At 41.4% G+C, this 21,625-nt stretch overlaps 1 protein-coding gene and 1 long non-coding RNA gene across 3 annotated transcripts in view; one reads left to right on the top strand and one right to left on the bottom strand.

Moving 5' to 3' along the window:
• Positions 1-232: 232 nt before the first annotated feature.
• Positions 233-19,626, top strand: epsti1 (epithelial stromal interaction 1). Its single transcript, XM_056389757.1, has 10 exons — positions 233-645; positions 2,037-2,095; positions 2,200-2,283; positions 2,393-2,466; positions 3,208-3,291; positions 6,483-6,556; positions 11,905-11,989; positions 15,765-15,826; positions 16,206-16,417; positions 18,330-19,626. The coding sequence occupies exons 1-10, from the start codon at positions 479-481 to the stop codon at positions 18,473-18,475; spliced, it is 1,047 nt and encodes a 348-aa protein (XP_056245732.1). The 5' UTR covers positions 233-478; the 3' UTR covers positions 18,476-19,626.
• The window catches only part of LOC130177803 (uncharacterized), a 33,043-nt gene continuing 25,243 nt past the window's right edge, over positions 13,826-21,625 (bottom strand). The window contains exons 2-4 of one of the 2 annotated variants that reach the window (XR_008829059.1): positions 17,743-18,035; positions 14,618-14,709; positions 13,826-14,098 (exon numbers count right to left, since the gene is read on the bottom strand). This is a non-coding gene — a long non-coding RNA (uncharacterized LOC130177803). The remainder of the gene's footprint in view (positions 14,099-14,617; positions 14,710-17,742; positions 18,036-21,625) is intronic. The other variant, XR_008829058.1, reaches the window with a different exon arrangement.

The following is a 21,625-nucleotide window of genomic DNA, read 5'->3' as shown; positions in this document are numbered from 1 at the left end:
AAATAAGTGTCTTTAAGTCACTATCACTAAATGACGTAACACACTGGTGGTTGAGTCCTTGCATTTTACAGCTTTATGAACTAAATCACAAGGTTAGTGACGTGTGTCCTTTCACCCAGGAGTCCTGACACGTGGTTCAAAAACAAACCTGCAGTTCCCATGTGTCGCCACAGAGGCCGCCAACGACCACAAAACGGAGATGCTCAAAATTGCCACTTTAACTTTACCTTATGGTTGAGATATATATGACGTAATCAGGATAATTAAGCTCATCCGATATCATTTAATTCTGACTCTTCATTTCCTTTAGTTTTCACTTCCTCTGTTTCTCCAGCAGGGGGAGCTGTTGCATTAAAGCCTCCCACTCTGCTGTGTGGCAGGATCACTATACATCTGATCAGGGGACGAGCAGCTGCCCCGCACTGAGGACTGAACACCACCACGACCGAACCGGTCCGGATATTTCAGTGTGTGAAGAATGGATCCTTATCAGCGCCAAAGAGACCGAGCCCCCCCCCGGAGAAACACTCACCTGTCAGGAGATGCATCAAACATTCCTGCTGTTGATCAAACACCTGATACTCCGGACTCAAATAACGCACCGGGCAGCGGAAATGCACCTGCGACCGACAGACGGCCTCAGTAGTGAGTAAAAGTTCTGTTTCATCAGAGTCAACGTGAAGTCTGACTCACTGTTCAGACGTAAACACAGGCCGTTTGTTTTGTTTACGTTTTCGTTTACGCACATTTTCTGTATGAACAGTGAATCGCTGCTGTTTCCTTTCACTTTCGTTTCACGGAATTAGAGAGAGAAACGGTGCCTTCACAGTTCCCCGTAAATCCCAACACTCTGTGCCACTGAACGTTTCATCACAAAAAACAACAGAAGCTGTTAGCGTCCCTGTGTTTCCCAAAGGAAAATAAGAAAACACGTTAATGATTTCAATTATATTTTATAAAATATAGGTTACTAGAATTTAAAAAATATATATATTAATAGTACTGACTTTAAAACAGTACTACCATTTTGCCCAGCTCTCTATTAATAAACAATATGCACTTAAAAGTAAAGTGTGCACTTAAGTTGCAGTATTTACACTGATCACTTTTATGTGATTATGATAAACAGTAGCAACATGAGCAATTTACTTTAGTCCCATCTCCCGTGAAGGCAGCACCATATTGGGATTATTAATGGCTGATGTAAGGAGCATTTTAGTGTTGAAGGAGGTGCAATTAATTCTAACAGCTTTATACCTGAGGGGTAGTTTAACAACTTCTACACAACTTTAACAAACTTTATTAACTTAAATATGAGATATGTAACAACTGTTTAACACTGTACTGTTGCACTATTGTTGTTACCAAGTGCTTTGATTTATACATATTTATATTTAAATATACACTACCTCAACATTTCAGCACTTTTATGTGGCTACTTTTATTTTGTTATATATCTTGTCTCCGTTATTTATCTTATTTTGTCTTCTAGTATATTTTTATTTTATTTTCAACGCTTTCTGTGTCTCATGTCTCTTATGTTCCTAATTAAACATCTAAAAATACTCAAGTGCAAGTACAAGTGCTGTCAACCACATGCGGTTATTTAAAACGCAAAAAACACAAAAACATAAATAAAACTGTTCTGCAAAAATGTAACACCACATACTTATTTATAAAAACATAATAATCTTGTTATATACCTGCATTTTGATACGGATATCCAAATTGTACTTTTACAATATTTAATTTTGTTGCATTAAAATCACTTTTATTCACTTATTCATTTATCTGACCCCTTCAGCCCAGAACAAACTTCATTCAAAGACAAGAACTTTATTTTATCTCCTGGGTAACAACAGCATACAGTTTAAATGACAACAAACTTTTCAAATGCAGCAGTGTTTAATTTTGGTAGAATTTTGCCTAAATAAGCTATAAAATAAGTTATAATATGATTATAGCAAGAAATATGAGTAGAAAAGTATTTAAACCAATCATTCTGCTCCAACTCTGTGTCTGTGTCCTCGTCTCAGCTCAGGTGGATTCACCGTGATCCCACCAAATGAATCTCGGCGAAGCAAGATGCAGATGAGTACGCTGCTGCCGCTTTCTTCTATCTTACTTATATTATTTTCATCCTCGTGCATGTTTGAAATTTCTCTCCAGAGTAATTAAGGGTTTTTTTCGCGGTTGCAGTGGCTCAAAAAGAGGAGGAGGAGCTTCAGAAATGGAAAGAGACAAACAGAGTTTCTTCTGTGCACGTGACTCCACAGAGGCTGGGTAAAAAACATCCTCAATGCAAATGATCTTTAACTATCTGTATCACGTCATTCATTATTATTAATTATGCTTACGTACTGATGTGATGTGGTGTAACCTGTTGTTGAAGGTGGTGATGTATCATTGGCTGAAGCCAGACAGAAGCAGCTTACAGACCTGCGTTGCTCCAAACTGCAGAAGAAGGTATTTACTGGCTCATTCATTCAAATCACAGGCGGCTTTGAACATATTTGAATATATTTTGAATTTACAGATTAAAGTATTTGCATCAACTACTTCCCATCAGTCTTTTGTCGTCTACAGAATATGACAAGACCCTGACGATCTGTGATTCATGATATTTGTAATGCTGCTGGTCATTTTTGCAGATGTTACAAATTTAATTTGCTCTGGGAGAAATTTAAAGGAACTTTTTCAAGCCTTTGAGAGGAGATGGAAATTCTCAAAACTTTGGTTTGACATCATTAAATTGTCTCTTAATATAAAGAAAAATAAACTTCTGTTTCTTGTAAATCGACATACGGATGTTGAACTAAAGATCTGAGACGTTGAAATTGAATTGATCATAAACGAACATGGAAACAACATATTGATTATAAAGAAGAAAAAATATCCAGGTCATTAGCAATCCTGTATAAATCTAGGGATATGTTACATTATAATGCCTTGTATTTAATTCACTGCACCTTTAAAAACAAGTATAAATTCAATAGTCTTACAACAGAAACGAGCCATACGTTTTATTATTAATAATAAGGCTGGTTAATAAGACACTAATCAATTGTTTTCTAAATTCTCCTGCTATGAGAATTTGCTGTCTATATTATTGATATTAACAGAAACCACCTTTCAGATGCAGGGAAATATTTCAGAGTTACTTTGTGCTTTTCCTTTAACATATTAAATGTAAACTGTCGTGTCCAGCTGAGGCAGGAGGAGCAGGACAGGACGAGGAGAGAGGAAGAGGAGGCCAGTCTGCAGAAGAAGAAGGCCGAACAGAGGCAGAAGGTGAGAGCAAGATTAAAACAACAAGAATATGTACTTTGGCCTTTTAGCAGAAACATTTTATGTGTGTTTAGTTAAGTATAAAAATGACCTTAAATCACTCACCACCCCTTCTACTTCTATTTTAATTATCTTTAACAACAAAGCATTAAAATCTAAGAAAAATCAACCATTAAACTCACTTTTATAATGGGGAGTTATTTTACGATGAAGTGATAATTGACTGGTTTGGCGCCTCCTCTAATCTGTTTCTATGTCAGTCAGCGCAGTGATTTCCTGTATTTCCCAGAGTGCTCTTTGACAAAGCCCAGAGTCCCGCGTCAGGAATGTACTGTGTGGAGAGTGGAGGTGGAGAGAGCAAAAGCAGCTGCAGTAGTAAGAGCAAGAGAGCGAGAGCTTTCCAGTAAAGAGTTGCACCACTCACTCAGAACATAACGAGTGTCTCGTGGCTGCAGTGCATTATGGTCCGTGAGATCAGCAGGAAAAAAACGTCAAATCTCGGCTTTTTCTAATTGTTGAATGTTGATGAAGAATTCATGAAATGCGTCAAACAAAACTGTGAGAGCAGAAATGCTAAATTTAGCAGAGTTGAGTCTGGATTTGTGGCGTCGTCGTATCTCTCAGAGCTTTACGAAGGGCGACTGGACGATCAGCAGGTTCTTGGGAGACGTTTCTCCTCTCGGCTTCCTCAGTTCCTCAGTCAGTGGGGAGCGTTAACACCTGGACGGTCTTCTAAGAGGTCCAGCCACTTAATTATGTACACCTGCAATAAACCAGCCCTGCTTTAACATCTACTGCACCTTTATAAGGTTAACAACAGTTTTTGTTTGTAAATTCAATCATATGTTTATAATCGAGGTCGTATTCAAAGATGAAGTCTATACATGAGGTGGACAGAATATTAGAAACATCTCCTCTTATTATAATGGAGTCCAGTAACCATGACGATTAGATAAAATTCAGGCAGTTTGTTTTTTCATTTTATACCAAAAACTAAAAAAACGTCTGATTTCAGTTTTTTGTTTTAAACCAAAACCAAACCACAAAAAAAAACATGTTACACTCTTTTACTTTGAGATACTTACCTTCTGTGCCGCCTTCAAATCAACAAGGAAAAATGAAAAAAAAGGGAATTTGTAAACACCAAAATTTCAAAAAAGTTTCTTCCAATTTGATGTTCTCATTTTTCATTTTCTTTATTTGATTGAAACTGCGTGACAGTAATCAGACTCATGACCTCAGTGCTAAAACATATAATTCAATCAACACTTCTGTGACAGTGTCGATAAAACCTTAGCGGCATTATAAAGGTCGACTCTGTGGCAGGTCAGCTGTATTGGAGGGTGTACCTAATAAAGTGGCCACTGCAACTAAAGAAAACAATCAAATGAAAAAAAATGTCAATACTTACAGCAAATATAGTGGTAAGAAGATGAGCAGCCTGCATGACAACCACTTCCCTCAGTGATGGGCAGTACCATGTTCAGCCTCCAGGTGTCAGTAGAGACAAGCCTCCACCTGAGCTGCAGCTGAGCTCTGGTGGCCCGGAGCGGAGTCTTCCCTCACACTCCCAACATTAAACCAATGACAACCACCTGATTAATGGTCTCGTGGGTTTCCAGCCGCCACAGACGGCTCCTCACCGTGTCCTCAGACATGTTCTACTCCACATCTGGATCCCGGCTCAGTCTAATAGTGCTTAATGGACTGCTGCAGTTGATGTGGAGGTGGTGATTAATGCTGAAGACCAAAGCGTTATTCCACAGGCCCTTTTCCCGTTGCGCCATGACCTCTGCGAAGCCGTAGGAATGTCTCGGTAATCCGGCAAATAAACAGATGCATGTGAAACAGCCTCATCGCGGTCTACAGACGTGATCTAACCGGAGGCCGGCGAAGACAGAAACCCGTCCTCACCCACTTCGGTTTGGGATACAGGGGCAGTTAAATACCAGGTGGAGAATTATGAAGTGTCTGAACCACAAGGACTGGGCATGCTTCAGATGACCCTTGCTCCCAGACTCAGCCCTCGTCTTTATCTGGTTTCATGGAGATTTCCCGTTTTAACATAAATACAGCAGCGGCCCAGGCGGTCGGGCTGCACACGTCAGACGTGCCGGAATGATAACAACATGATCTCAAAATCTAAATGAAACATGTTTGACTTCAGCCAGCATTTCATCAAAGTTGGAAAATGGGCTTCAGTGATAAATAAAGGTGTCGTCTTCTCAAACAATCATTCTTGGTTCTTTCCCAACTCCTTCCTCAGTAACCGCTCACATTTTTGTTTCAAGTGTTACATGAAATGTTTTTTCACATGTTGTAAAATACATCTCCTGACACGTCCCTATGTGGAGGACCAGGGATGACACAGGAAAAGTTATAAAGCATTTCCTTAATTTCATATTTAATAGGTATTAAAAATAGGAATTGTAAGAAGAGTTTATAAATTAATGATTAATCCATCAATAAATACTTCAGATTGAAAAATGGATTTACAAAAACACTCATTAAATAAATCCTTTATAAATACAGTAAATAATAGAACTGGAAAAACTATTTGAATAGGAATTTTAGAAATGGGAATACAAGCCTGGATTCCCTCTTTAATTTCCAGCTGCCTTTCCTTTTCCTATTAGCTCATCGATTAGCTTAGTCATGTAGCCTTTACGTGACACTCTGGGCCTTCAGAGCTGGTTAAACCCACAGTCAATGGAGAGCTTGAAGTGGTTTTTGTAAGTATTTGTTGATAGATTAATCCTTCAGGTTTAAAATCTTTTTACAATTCCTATTTTTAATGCCTTTAAAATATGAAATTAAAGAAATGCTTTATTACCCCTGGTCCTCCATTCTCTTAGACTTTTTAAAATAAATTTGACTGTCTTACAATCAATCGTTTGTTGTATTTTAAAAATAACTTATGTATACTATTATAAACTTGTTATCACAGTGCATCAAAATACTACAATTATTATTGCAACTATTGCAGCCCATGCACTGTACTGTAATGTATATATGTTGAATGCATGGCTGGTGACTCAGGTCTGTCCTCACTGCAGCATCATTACGCCCAGTGATCAGTGAGATAACTTCAGGACTTACTGTATGTGGTGGCTGCATGCCATGCATCCTGTGTGTGTGTGTGTGTGTGTGTGTGTGTGTGCAGCTGTGTGACTGTCGACTGTGTTGCATTACAGGCTGAGCGCCTGGAGGAGAGGAGCCGACAGGAGGAGCAGAGCAGGAGGGAGCAGTTCAGGCAGGATCACCTCAGGTCAGCCCTGGATCAGGTTCACTTGGGTCTCATCACTGTCACTGTGCGGTGTTGTGTTGGTTTTTTTTTTGTGTTGTGTTCTTTCTTGCTCTGCAATGGATCTCGGTTATAGATGTGGCATCGGATGACACGATCTTCAGACCTTTACAAAGGAAGCGCCCAATGTCTGACCCTCTGCTGACCTGTAATTATCGCTGGAGTTTTATCAAGGCGCGTCTTCTGTTGGCAGAGAAAGAAGAAACAGAGCGGATTAGTTATAAATATCAGGCGACATGAGGTTCACCGCTAGTTTACCTATTCAAACGTGTAAGCAGCTGGAGTTCCTGTTTTTTGGACTTCCAGGGAAGACTTTAATGAACAGGATTTGAACGTTTTTAAAGATGGATGACAGAGACTGAATAAACAAGATAAAAAGAGGTTAAGAGACAGCCATGCTAGCAGCTCTCTGAGGCTGTATTTTGGTGCTTTGAGCTAAACGCTAATGTCAGCAGGGTCACAACACTTAATTCTAATATTTTAAGCATGTTTAACCGTGTGTACTATCTTAGTTTAGTGTGTTAGCATGATAGCATTTGCTAATTAGCTCATTGCCATTAGTTTTGCATGCGTTTGTTCATAAACCAAAATATTGCACAGATTGAAATTTTGATCAGATGAGCTGGATGAAAAGTCAAGTCATGGACCACCAAAGTTATTACAATGCATCCAGAGGAGAATAAGTACATCCGCTCAAACATTCATAGAAATCCAACCAATTGTTGTTGAGGTATTTTAGTCCAGATCAAAGTTGTGGGCTGACCCCCATAGCGACATTACCTTAAAGGTCTCCTCCAGTGTAAAGGTGTGTGTCCATGTGTAGTGTGATTATAGATCAGCTCTAGCTTCTATATTAATACTGTGAAAGTATCAAAGCCTCAGTCCACAGAGAAATGCACACAGCCTGTATTCAGAAACTGAGCCTTAAAACCAGCCGTCAGGACTTCTGGAACTTTGTGATGTCACAACAAAGCAGTCACCAAGCCCCGCCCACCTGGACCCACCATCCAAACCTTGCAGGATTTGGTTTCTCTGAGTGTTTTTACCTGAAATCTGCTTTATTTTTATTGGATCAGTCAGAAAACAGTCAGCCAATCAGAAGAGAGGCTCAGAGCCTCCTCTCTTCTGATTGGCTCACCGACCTGTTGTTACTAGAGCTCCAGAGAGAAGCCTGAGAGAGGAGATGTAAAACTACACTGAGATGGTTTTTGGTTTTACAACCACAAATTTGACAGGGTCTATTGTTAGCTGGTTCTAACTCAAGAGCCATAGAGAACGTTGTACAACTGTTTCCATGTGCTCACTTTAAAATGTAAAATCAGTGGAATACCCCTTTAAAGCGGTTCAGTGTTTTGGATACTGCATCAGACACTTTATTATATAGTGAGAGGTCTGCTGTCTGAATATTATGCATGACTGACTCTGAGGGAGATTGTCTAGTAGCATGTCTGGCTTCCTGTCAAGATAAATATAAGAAGGAGACAGCAGACCAAATGTTGAACCTGAAGGAACAATGAAGAGATTTAGACATGGGACAATGGGGATGGAATGGGACAGCACAGCAGATCAGAGGCTTGTGAGCAGGGGGAGCAGTGTCAGAGCGGGACAAACAAACTTGGTCAACCTTGTGGGACTGTCAGCATCCCGGGCCTGTGCAGTGTCTGTGGAGGAAACAAAGACTTCCTCATTATTTTCTGTGTGTTTCCATGATTTATGCAACAGCCAGAGCCAGAGGCATTTTGTTTTAAGGTTGTCCGTACGTCCGTCTCATTCTCGTGGACGCCATATCTCAGTAACGCCTTGACGGAACTTCTTCAAATTTGGCACAATTAAAAACAATCACTTGGACTCGAGAACAGCCTGATTGGAATTTGGTGGTCAAAGGTCAAGGTCACAGCGACCTCACAAAACACGATTTTTTTTTTTTTTTTTGTACTTTATTTTTATAGAAGGAACATAGACAACATCCAGAGAGACATAGAGCAAACAGTCGGTCACCTATACATTCATTCAGACGTGATACTGGTGGAGTTACAAATACAATGATGGCTCAATGAGCACCTCTTTTGGACATGTACACAATCCATTTTTCCCAATAGTGCAAATATTTATCAGTCTGTTGATTTAACGAAAAGGTCATCCTTTCCATATTTTGGATATTGGTCACAATATTGATCCAGTCTGACTCTGCCGGAGGTGTGGTCTGTAACCAGTTTCGAGTTACGGTTTTCTTACTAGCTGCTAATAATATTTTTAAAAGATATTGGTCTGGCCCCAACATATGGGGTAAAATATTACCCAGGTAGATTGTAGAAAAAGATGTTAATTTCATCACCAAAAATGTTTTGTACTACTTGTGTAATCTTTTGCCATTATGGCTGAATAGCTGGGCAGCTCCAGAATATATGAAAATGGTCCGCTAGCTGTTCACCACAGTTCCTCCAACACAGTCCCCTGGCCGTCTCCCCTGTCTGCACACATTTTAACTTAGGGGTTATGAAATATCTGACCAGATTCGGCCAGCAGAAATCTCTCCAGAGACCTGAACTAGTGGAGGTTGACTGCAAAGAGTATATATTTAACCACTCTTCTTCTGTGATGACAGTTCGAGATTCTTTCCCCCATTTTAATCTAACCTTATCTGTTGAGTGTTTCTTATTAGATTGAATACGGGAGTACAGTTTTGAAATAAGTTTCCTATTGTCCTTTTTTTTGGACATGTCAACAAATATGTCGATTAAGTTGGTCTCACTTTCCTCTAGTGGTTTTATCTGATCGTTATAATAAGACCTGGTTTGAAGATACCTAAAGAAATCTATTTTTTCTTGCCCATATGTATCCGAAGTTTTCTGAAAACTATCAAATTCACCCTTGGATGTAATTGAGCAGTAAGAAGTAATTCCCCTTCTATACCAATGTTTAAACCTCCCGTCAATCCTTGCAGGCTTGAAGTCAGGGTCAAAGGTAACCCATCTCAGTAACTTAGACTGTCTTTCAAGTGATGGTGACCTACATTCCTTAACCTCCTAAGACCCGAGCTCTGTTCTTTGCTATATAGGTTGATTGGGACCTGAGAAAAATGATGTCCACATATGAGGACATTAGTTTTAAATTGTAGTATAATATGGCAGTAGTGGCAGTATAATATCCTCATATGTGGTCACCAGGCCCTTGTTGAGAAAAAGTTAGTATTGTGGTCTAGAGAACCCAAAATGTGAGGGCCACATATGTGGACGCCAGGTCCTAGGAGGTTAAACCAAATACGGAGGCAGACTTTAGACCATTGGTTCAGGCCACTAGAATGCTGCTCAAACAGTGTTTTACTACCCAGTATAGATTGTAACGGTATGTCTAATTGTGAAGTTTCCAAATCCTTCCATTTTGCTGTATAATTTGGGTTGCAGCAGCATGTCAGTGGTTTTAATTGCGCTGCCTTATAATAGTCTGCCAGGCATGGTAGTGATCTGCCCCCTTTCTCTTTAGCCAGTTGCAGTGTTTTGAATTGGATCCTTGGCCTTCTACCTGCCCATATGAATCTTGAGATCCACTTATCCCATTCGTGAAATTGCATTTGTGTGATCATTACTGGCAGGGATTGAAAGAGATATGAGTCGGGGAAGTAGGTTCATATGTATTGTTTCTATCCTATTATGCATGTCTAAGGGCAGTTGAGACCATCTGTCGATATCTGACTTGATGTTTTTACTTACGGGACCAAAATTGCTTTCGTATATTTTGGATAGATCTTTAGGTATTCGAAATCCCCAGATATTTAATCTCCTTTGAGTTCCATTTAAAATCAAATCTATTCAGCATGTCCAGCATCCAGAACGTCATCCGCGTATAGACAAATCTTTTGCTCCAAGCCTCTGACCATTATTCCTTTTATTACCGGGTCATCCCTGATTGACTGTGCTAAGGGTTCGATAAATAGGGAGAAAAGAGCCGGGCTGAGAGGACAACCTTGAAGGCAGCCTCGCTCCAGCTCAATAGGCTGTGAGTGATTTTTATCATGGCATTTGGGGGAAAATATAGGGTTTTAAAACATCTAATAGAGTCGTCTGTAAATCCAAATCTTTTCAGCGTCAAATATAGGTACTCCCAGCGGACCGAATCAAACGCCTTTTTGGCATCTAGACTGAGTACTACAGCTTGTTTTTCCCTTTAGTCACATGTTCAAGTATATGCAGCACCCGTCTAATATTGTCTTGCGTCTGTCTCTCGCACACAAAGCCTGTTTGATCTGGGTCCACTAGTTCTGGTATAATATGTTCTAATCTTTTAGACAGTATTGACGCATACAACTTGTAATCAATATTCAATACTTAAATTGGTCTATATGCACTACACTCTTTTTTATCCTTACCCTCCTTATGAATAACTGAAATGATTGCTTCACTCCATGTTCTTGGTGGTTCAGCTTCTTTAAGTGTGTGGTTAAAGCAATCCAAAAGTATCGGTACTATTTGTTCTTTAAAGGTCTTGTACCATTCGGCCGGAAAGCCGTCTGTTCCCGGTGCTTTGTTGGCCTTCAACTTAGAGATTGCCTTTTCTATTTCTTCCTTTGTGATATCTGCCATTAGGGCTTTATTCTGTTCTTCACCTATGGAGGATAAATCTAGTGATTCCAGAAATGTATTTATTTCCTGAGGGCTGGTTGTATTTGGTTCCCTGTATAGTTCTCTGTAATAATTTTCAAAAATGTGTTGTATGTCCTCTCACTTGTGGCATGTTTTTTTAGTTCTAGGGTCTCTAATTTCAAATATGGCGCTCTCTGCCTGTTGCTTCCTTAGCCTCCATGACAGGAGTTTTAAGGCCCTAGGGCTCCTTAACAAACTTTGCTTTTTTCTCTAATTCCTCTTCATAGAGTTCATTTAATTGATGGTATTAATTTTATTTAGGGTGTGGGGATCTTTCCCTTTACATGTTCACTCTCTAACACTTTAAGTTTTTCTTGTAGATCAGACAGCAAAACACGATTTTTGCTTGTGAACGCAATATCTCCAGAACTCCTCAAGGGAGTCCCTTCAGAATTTGCACATATGTCCTCTTGGACTCAAAGACATACTGATTAGACTTGGTGGTCAAAGGTCAAAAGTCAAGGTCAGGGTAACCTCAGAAAATACTTTTTAGCTATTACTCAGGACTTCACACAGCAACTATAACAAATCTTCACATGAATGGTTCATATGTTCTCTGACTCTGGATAAACAGGGATGTAACCTGAAACTAGTCTGAGTGGCGGAGGGATACGACCACGAGGAGGTGATTCTTGTCTTTTTTTAAAATGTGTGACTGTGTATTTGCTGCAGGGCAAAGGCGAGTTTTCTGCAGAGGTTTGAGAGGAGCGCCCCACGTCCACTGGCATCCAGCAGTGCCACACACACGTCATCCAGGGTGAGCAAGCAACCACAGAATTTGTGTGTGTGTGTGTGTGTGTGTGTGTGTGTGTGTGTGTGTGTGTGTGTGTGTGCGCATGTTTTGTTTGTACACACCGCACTCTGTGCATCAGCGTGTGCATGTCGACGCAGCATGTATGCACACATATGGTCCCGGGGTTCGGCCTTGAAGTCTCATGTCTGTGGCTGTGGGGTCGGAGACTGAAGCTCTGTGGTAATTCACACCGATGGATCCGTCGTTCTGAGCTGTTTTCTGAGTAAATACTCTCGGGTGCGGAGTTTTCATCATGCAGGGCAGCAGGGTATTAAGCAGTATCCCCGCTTGGCCGGGTGGGGTGAGGAGCCCGATCCCCCTGCAATTATCTCCTGGTCAGAGCCGGGGCACACAGCAGTACAGCAAGCTCACAGCTGAGCAAAAGGAAGTGTAAATACACAGAGGAATAGGCCACTGCTTTTTTCCTCCCTCCGTCTTGCCTCTTAAATGTTGTCGGTCTGCTCCTTTCACTCTCCTTTGTTTTCTCTGCTTCCTTTTCTCTTTTTCTCAGCCTCTCTTCCTCTCTATCTGTTTGCCTTTCCTGGGAGGGATTGAGTGGAAGGCTAGCAGAGTTCAAGGGACTTCCCAGAGTTCACACTGAGACACAACATGACGATTGCGAGGAGAGAACAGAGTGGAATAACCTGTCTTAGTAAAAGTACCTGGAGGAAACCCAAGCTCCTCATCGACCAGTCGCATGCCTTTTGTCAGTCAAAGGGGGGCAACCACTTGTTCTTATTGTGAATAACTTTCCCTCTTAATCACTCTTCTGTTTTTGGGTAATTGCTGCCATTAATCTTGAAATCAAAACGCCTTAAATGTGAAGAGATCACAGCTATTCTTAGCGCAGAAAACATGCATTTATTGGAGAGTGATGACAGCTTCTGTCGGAAAGTCAGACACAGTGCTAACGGCGTCTGCGCTCCTCCACCCACCCTGTCAGTGATGTTACACCAGAGGAGGAGAGAGCGAGCAGGAAACAGCCCGAGGACACGCTGTATCCCTCGCTGCACTCTGCATGTGGTGACTGACGGCACTGTTTAAACTGCACACACAGCTCCCTCGGTGGACACAGGAAATGTTATCTTTCGGGGCTTTTCTCATTGTCCTGCATTTCTTTTCTCTCTCTCTCTTTTTCTCACATAGACCTGATGCAAATCTCTCACCAGGCAAGACGGTGGTGGAGAGAGAGAGAGAGAGAGAGAGAGAGAGAAGAGAGACCTAGGGTCAAACTGTGGTGTAGGAAGAAAGAGAAAGCAGTGAGTTACAGTAATAAAGAAGTCTCTGTTTTATGGTGGGACACACACAGTGAGACACAGACAGGCTGAGTGGATGATAGAGTTCACATGATGACACCAGGGTCACAGCCGGCAACAAAGACTCACCTCTTCCTGCTTTCCCGCCTTCTCATATCACTCGCCTCATCTCATCACCTCCTGTCTCCTCTTGTTTTGTCTTCTCCTCTCCTCTCGTGTCTTTTCCTTGCCTCTCCTACATTCTTTCCCTCACCTCTCCCTTCCTCTCCTCTCCTTTCCTTTTTCTTTCCTTTCTTTTCATTCTCTTTCCTGTCCTGGCTAGTTTCATCTGGCCTCATTTATTTCCTTTCCTTGTTTCCTTTCCTTTCATCTCATCACCTCTCCTGTCTTTTCCTCTCCTTGTCTCCTCTCCTCTCCTCTCCTCTCCTCCTCTCCTCCTCTCCCAGGCTGCAGCTCTCTCAGATAGACGTCACAGATTAGGAGATAAAAGCTTGTGGCTGCGAAGCAGCAAAAGTCGGACTTCTTGATGTGGTTCTGACCGGGACCCTGGGATCTGTTGTTCTTTCAGCAATGGCTCCATAAGACAGATTGATCTCTCCTTCATATCCTCTATTTGTGGGCGTGTGTGTGTGGTGTGTTTACATGTGTGATGTGTGTGCGAGTGGGAGATTTTATGCTAAGCTTTGATGGGATCGCAGAGCTCCTTCTCCCTCTTGTGCCATACTAAATAACCCCCTCCCTGACCCATTAGCTCTCCTGGGGCAGGAAAACAGACGGAGGATGGAGGGTAATGGAGGTGTACGCGGGTTTGTTTTTTCTAAAAAAAAAAGGAGAAAAAGGGTTATTTTCATTGAGTGATATTTGAGTTTTCTCAGCTACAGACTCATCGACAACATTGTACAGGTCTCATAAAGCTGTTTTACAAAACTAAAATCAAAACTAATATACAGGAAGTCTCACTAATTACAGAGAACAAAAAATAAACTCATTGACCTTCTACATCCTGTTTCCTTCCGTTACTCATCTCTCTGTTTTCATGTTTTGAATATTTTTCAGCTGCTGGTATTGCTGCTATTTTGTTCACACCTTTAAATTCCTGAAGCATATTCTGTTTGTCATGCTCTGTTGATACTTATTGAATATATTTGTTTTTAATGTCTATAACTATTTTCTGTTGCAATGTTTTCATTTCTTCACTTAGATCATTACAGACTGATCGTGGAGTTTTACATAAACAAACTTAACAAGAGTTATCTATACTTTCAGCTTTACTCATTGAAACCCATTGTGTGTTTCCTGAGAAACACTTGAATGCATTTCCTTCCCCATAAAATACCTGCATTGTGTCATAAGAACTGGCTCACACTCTTCTTCTTCTTTCCTGCCTCTGTCGGCTCATTGCTGCATTTTTTGGTCCATCACCACCACCTGTGGATCAGTGGAATAACATGAAACCATTAACAGGAATGTAGATGGCGTCACCTGCGTGCATGTGTGTATGCAACCTTGTGTGCGTGCATGACACAAACGAAATGCAAATGACTCATTGAGAGATTATTTGATCGTGCCAACAGAGGCCAAAAACTCTACAGGTTACCTTTAAGGCTAGAAGCAGAAATATACAGGAGGCAGTTAAACGTGAGGAGAAAGATAAAAGAGAGAGAGCAGCACCTGCATTCACACTCATTACCGCCTACTAACACTGAGTGTACAACCATGCTAGCAGCTCCAATGTCAACATGCTGATATGCTCACAATGGCAATGCTAGCATGCTTATGTTTAGCCGGTGCGATGTTCACCATCTTAGTTTAGCGATTTAGCAATGCTAACATTTGATAATTAGCACTAACCAAAGTACAGCCGAGGCTGATGGGAAGGTATTTTGCAGGTATTTGGTCATAAACCAAATCACTGGACAAGTTAAAAGTTGGATCTGATGATGCTGCTTCATGAGTTATTACAGTTCATCTCGAGCGGATCATGAATGCCTGACAGCCGTGGAGCATGGCTATCAACACCAAGCTGTTGAACTGTGTTTAATGTTACTGTCCGTCAGCCTCAAATATCCTGTTAAGGTCTAAGGTACTTGCATATGACATAATATCCAAGTGCTTAACAAAGACTTATGTTCATAAAAATATGCAATGCAATACGTGAGTAAAATAGTAATTAGATATTTAATAAATGCCTAAAACAATTAGTCTGTGTCACTGTCAAACCCGTGAAATATGCATCAACATCACATGCAAACAAGACTCTATGTATAACCTACACCTTCCATGTAAAACTATAGCTCTAATAGCTTCTTTATCAGGAGCACAGTGGGTCAGGTATGTATTTACTATAGCCCCTGATAATAACCTTTACAGGTAATACTGATAAGATACTATTTTAGCTTTCTCGGTTCCCAAGGGCAAATTACAATGTGAGCTATCTTTTCCTTTGTACTTGTGTGGTTTGATTAATCTCTTGTTTTTGTCAGACTGAGGCTGTGGAGATTAAACAGGAGAAAAGTGAGAGAGAAGTTCAGCTGGATCACAGGAGGTATGAACATTTATATAGCTTTTTTTTTCTCTTTCATTTAACAATGTAATGAGGTTTTGTCTCCAATTTTTGCAACGTAAAAGCACAGTTGTATAAAAACGTCGGTTACATCAGTGCATAAATGACACTGAGACTCAAGCTAAATAGAAGCTACACAAGTTAAATTGTTCTCAATAACATTAATAGTTTGTTTTGTTCGTCCTTTAGGAATAAAACCAGAATAGCTGGGCAGGAGAACGTTACGTTGCTGTGAGCAGTTCACTGACCTCACTATATTTTGGTCAAACACGTCCTGGAGCCTGCCAGCATGCTCAGTTATAAAGCACGACATTAGCTGGTTTTATGTGAACCATTTTTTGGATTCATTATATTTTGACAGGGTGAACTCAGTCTTCCTGGACAAACTCGAGGCTCGGGGCGGAGGGAGCGAGACAGAGACCAAGCGGGAAAGAGGCGTTCAGGAGGCAGAGCGTCCCTGTTTGGCCTCTGAACATTTAAGACACCAGCCGTCCACCACAACGGGACAAGTCCCCCTCGCTCACCTGAAACCTGATCCAGAGCAGAGCTGCCCCGGCTGGACACAGGAAGCTGGTGAGCTGTTTCTCACGCCTTTTTTTAGTATGGCTCAACGCTGGTTAACCGAACCTAAATCAGACCTGTGACAAGACTTGCCCACCTCATCCTTTCTCAGAGGACTGTGATTGTCTGTTTAGTCTGAGTTAAATCAAATCAAAGGCTTTACATGCTTCAAAAATGTAGGGAGGAAGTTATGTGTGGTACGTAGTGATACTGTAGCTGCTGGCTTTTAAATCCTGCTGATACTTGTAGTTTGTGGGAAACGTGTGTGTGTGTGTGTGTGTGTGTGTGTGTGTGTGTGTGTGTGTGTAAGAAAGTATTTTCCCTTCTTTCTGGGCACAAACCTTTACCTGGCATGAACTGAGCAATGTGTCAAACAGTGTGTGAGTTTTCAGTGCATAAGCCTCACACTTACACCCCCCCCCACACACACACACACACACACATACATACACACAGACACTAACAGTGTGTGTTGTTAGGCTTCTGTCAGTCAGGGAGGAAAATTCTCCGGGAGCGTTGAACCCAGGCTAGACTGACAGACTCTCGGCGTGCAGCCAAACACACACGCCAAGAGGAACAGTCACACCCGTTTATAATTGGCCTGCATCGACACCGTGAGTTTGATACCTGACTAGCTGCCACACACACACGAATACCTGCCACTCACAATACACAAAGAAAACAGAAACAGAGAACGTCATGTTCATTACCTAAGCTTAAGCATTTCCTGCTCCTTGCGTGTGTGCACGCCACATGGGATGAAACTCACTGTTTCTTTGTCATTGCTCACTTTCTTTATGTTTAACTGCTGTGTGTTCAAGCTGTTTAGATAATGAAACTTGATGGGATGATGATTTATTTCCACAATGGTAAAGACCTTTAGGGCCGCAATGTACAATTATTATCATCATCAAATTATCCGTCCTTTATTTTCTCATTTGATCAATTAATTGTTTGATAAGAAAATCGTAAAAAAGGTCTATTAAGATTTATCACAGCCCCAGGTGACATATTCTGATGCCTTTTCCTATCTGTCCAAACACAGTCAGTCAGTTCACACTGATATAAAACTCCCTACAATCCTTCCAGGAAGAAAAGAGCACTGGTGCTGGATCCATACTGACAGACAATAGCTGAGGTATCTGAAGTGAAAGCAGGGGAGAAAAAGTCACATTCCACTTCTTTTTTAATTCCCAGCCTAAAGCTCAGTTTATGAGCCATCCTCTGTCTCTCCACAGCCTTTCATTCTTGACTAACTGCCCATCTGAACGCCAGCCACGGCAGGGCTATTTCACCAGTCCGAGGTTAAAGCTAAAATACCCGAGAACATTTCAAACCTTCGGTCCTGGCACTGACGTTGTGGGCACAGTCCTGCTTGTCGGAATCCCACAACATCCTCAATCCATGTCAGGCTGCAGCCGTCGGGCCCCAGTCTGTGTTTTACCAGCCTCCTGGTCACGTTTCTGCGTTCTGTCATTACCTGCCCGAGCCGATCTCCTCTCTGGTCTGGGTGATGGCCTCTTTTCTTTCGTCGCTCACCGATTCCCAGGCCTGTATTCTGGCCCCAGAAATGGCCCCGCTTGTGTGGGTAGATGTAGGGACTAGGTGCCAGCATGGTCAGACGGCTTGCCTGAAAGAAATGAATGCAGACTTAAGAATTCCTTTTTTCTTTTGGTGCATTTTTAGTCAAACAGCTGAGCGAAGAGCATTTTGGGGTCATGGCCTCGCAGCGTTTGGTGATGTTTTGGCGTGTGCGCAAACAAAACAAATTGTACCAGCTCAAAGAAAATAAGAAAATATATGACGGCAAGACTTCCAGCTGTCGTGCATGACAATCGACAAACTCTGCCAACAGGGGCCCTGTGGGAACAATAATGAATAATTGGGAACTGTGAGGATTGTGTGTTTACTGTGTGTTTTTCAGACCCGGAGCCTGACTACAACTGGTCCTTGATGAAACTGATGAACAGCTTTCCAGACTACAACAAAGCCTTCCTGGAGGACATCCTCGACCAGTGCAACAGCGACTACGAGCAGGCGTACACTCTACTCATCTGCATACTCAACTGAAGTTTACCTTTCTTTCACTCAATAAAAAGCATAACCAGTGTTGAGGTGGTAAAGAATAGCTGGAAATCAGGTACATACCTTGGTGGTGGATGAAAGCAACTGCATTAAATATATACCCACTGAGCAGTATGCACTTCCTATAATGTGTTTTTGATTATGCTATTAATCATTGAGTGTTTGGTGTCTTGTATCTGTCTGCGTGCACCAGTGAGTCATGTTGGGGTTTTGCCCTGACGTGGAGTTGAATCGATTTTAGTTTTCACCAGTTTAGTTGAAGGTCATCGCCGTGACTCATAATCTTCAGATCATATTTGGGGCTTTTAATTGAATCAATGTGTGCAGAGGGAGGACGGCTCTACCCAAATACATGATGCTTTTTGTTTGTTTTAAAATATCAAAGTCACATGTGATGCATCTATAGCAGGATTCTCACATCACATCAAAAGATGCAAATCCAAATAGGATTTTCTACTGACAGGGATTTTATGTTTGTTTTCAGTTTAACTTCACAGCAGCTTTAGAGGATTTAAATAAAACACCTTTCTGTTAGCGCCAACTGTTTTAAGTTTGGGTGTTGTCGCTATAGAAAGTGGGTGAGGTTTCCAGGTGGGCAGAGGGCACAGAGCTGCTGGAAATGGCAGCTTCATAACGACACTGAGCTGGACGGTGGAGATGGTTATCACCCGACCGCGGCAACAAAGAACAAAGGGTGGTGCTCTCAACATGGGGGGACTAAAAAAAAAAAAGAAAATCCCCTTCTTCTATTTTGGCATGAAGCAAAGCAAAGAGCATTTTACTGCTGATGTCATCCAGTAAATGTCTTCACCCTGGAGATCAACAAGAAACTCAGTGTCACCCCTGGCAGCTCTGCGCTCATCAAGACCGTATCATGTAACTGACAAAAGGTAGAAAAGATCTCGGTAATTTCCTGAAAAGAACCGAGTCGTATGACTACAAGGAGAATATTCATTTCTGTAAATAAACTTCTCAATTTAAACCAACTGGAAACTTTACTCTTCATATTAAATTGTGTGTTTTTCTATAAACGAATGTCCCATTATTTCATGTTTAGCTGGCCTGCTGTGCTCTGACCAAAAGCCTCTCCTCTCTTCCACTTGTAAATAATATGAATTAAATACTTGTGTGGTGCACCACTGTCTCTGTTTTCCCTATAATTAGCACTACATTTCAGAGTTCTTTCTATGAAACTCCACAGGACGTTACCAGGAAAATTATTAGAAAATCATGGACCTGTACAACAAAGAATTACCAACATCTTTTTTTCATCATGGGCCTATAGAAAAAAAAATTATAATCCAGCATTTGTGGGTTAAAGGAATGATGCAGATAAGAAGATTGATACTGCGTGTGAAGCATGGAGCTGGAGGACAAAGTCTGGAAACAAAAGGGAAAACCGCTCCATAATTTGTTGTTCTTGTAACGTGTTAATTAGTGAGTGTTAGAGGTGCTGGAAGACACACAGCTGAACTTTGGACAGAGCCAGGCTAGCCGTTTCCTCCTGCTCCCAGTGTTTATGCTAAGCTAATTGCCTCCTGGCTCTGGCTCCAGACATAGATATGGGAGAGAAAACCTTTTTTAATTTATAAGCATATCCCAAAATGTTAAACTATGCCTTCAACTGCAATAACATGTCTTTATAAAGGATTTAATCCCACATAACATCAAATTATTACATTATACACTGCTAGTGTAACATGGTAAAAGTCACATTCATTTGTAAAACCTCAAAGAACTCTGACTAATAAGATAATGTGATATTATCATATTACACAGTAGTTTGTGTTATGACATTTTCATAACAGATTTATTTGCAGTGCTGAAGTTAAAATTAAAATTGGGATTAAATTAGAGTTGAGGCTGGGTGGGGAATAATGAGGTTAGGTCATTACAGGCAGCGTACTGTATGTGTAAGTGTGTGTGTTCTGCAGAATGTGTGTGTCACCAGTGAAGAGGAAAAACCTCGAAATGAACTGGCTGTGTTTTCGTGTGTGTGGATAGAGTGAGCATCCTGAGAGGTGGGGATCCACCGCTGCTCCGCTGCCTAATAATCAATACAGTTCAGAGCGCGTCTGCGAGCCGATGAGACACTGGCGTGGTAAGGTATCATGTGACGTCTCCTCGGGCTGCGAAGCTCTCTTACGGGGGAGTTCAATCAGCTCAAATGGAAACAGCTCTGGGACCCGGTGCAGCCGATCTGTGGCCTGTTCCAAGAAGCAGGTTTATCTGGATGAAAACATGAAATCCCCTTAAATTTCTTACAAAGATTGATGTCGATAGACTTCATAGTGTAACTCGGTCAAACTGCCTCTTGGAAAAGCCCCCAGACTTGTCTGAGTTGCAGGGTTATGTAGGTTTGATACTGTAGATAGTCTGTAGTTACTTGCACTCTTCTCTGTGCTGCTTCAATGAATTAATGTGTGTTTAATGTCGTCCTCTTCACAAAAACAACAGTATTACTCATTTGCTCAGACAGCTGAAAACAACTATGTCGACATTCACTCCCAAAGCGTGACTTTTATCTGAGGGAGGGGACTAGGAAGGATGAATGGTCAACATCGTGCGTGACTTCACATCCAAAGACATGTCTGGTTGGTTCGCACGTTTGACAAACATCACGAGAAGCACCGCGCCACACCAGAAGTTAATTAGGGAGAAAATTTCACTCAGCTGTTCTGAAAACCAGCTAATATCCAGCAAATGCTTCTTACATCTCCTTGCAACAGAGAGCCAAAGTCATGACGCCACGTTCGGGCCAGCTTCTGTTCCACCAACTGGCTGTGTTGATCAGCTGTAAACTGATGAGAGTGGTGACAACGAACCAGAGCGGTGAAGCCATGAGCTAAAAAAAACAAAACAGTTAGTTAAAAGACACTAAAACGCCAGGTAGAGCTGAGGGTGGATGATAATTCTCTGTGGGTTCTTTACTACGAGCCACAACTTTAACATTACATGTCGTCATTTGATGTATTTTTAATATAAGAATATTATTTAGAGCAGCTTTAAAATATGATCTGCCGTCTACATTTCATAGTATAAGACCTTATTATTAATCAGACTGTAAGTATCTTATCAGATCTATGTTAAAGTCGTATAGTCAGTTCTTGCTCAATGTTCTCCACTTGGGTACTT

The sequence above is a fragment of the Seriola aureovittata genome, chromosome 11, assembly GCF_021018895.1.
Source record: "Seriola aureovittata isolate HTS-2021-v1 ecotype China chromosome 11, ASM2101889v1, whole genome shotgun sequence".
NCBI classification, from domain to species: Eukaryota; Metazoa; Chordata; class Actinopteri; order Carangiformes; family Carangidae; genus Seriola; species Seriola aureovittata.
Note: the sequence above shows the minus strand (reverse complement) of the source record. Positions and strands in the feature narration are given on the sequence as shown.

Bases quoted from the DNA above. Each gene is read 5' to 3' on its own strand.
- epsti1 (XM_056389757.1), top strand. From the start codon at position 479: ATGGATCCTTATCAGCGCCAAAGAGACCGAGCCCCCCCCCGGAGAAAC. The intron at 2,096-2,199 runs GTACGCTGCTGC...TCGCGGTTGCAG, and splicing joins GCGAAGCAAGATGCAGATGA to TGGCTCAAAAAGAGGAGGAG. The intron at 15,827-16,205 runs GTATGAACATTT...ATATTTTGACAG, and splicing joins GTTCAGCTGGATCACAGGAG to GGTGAACTCAGTCTTCCTGG.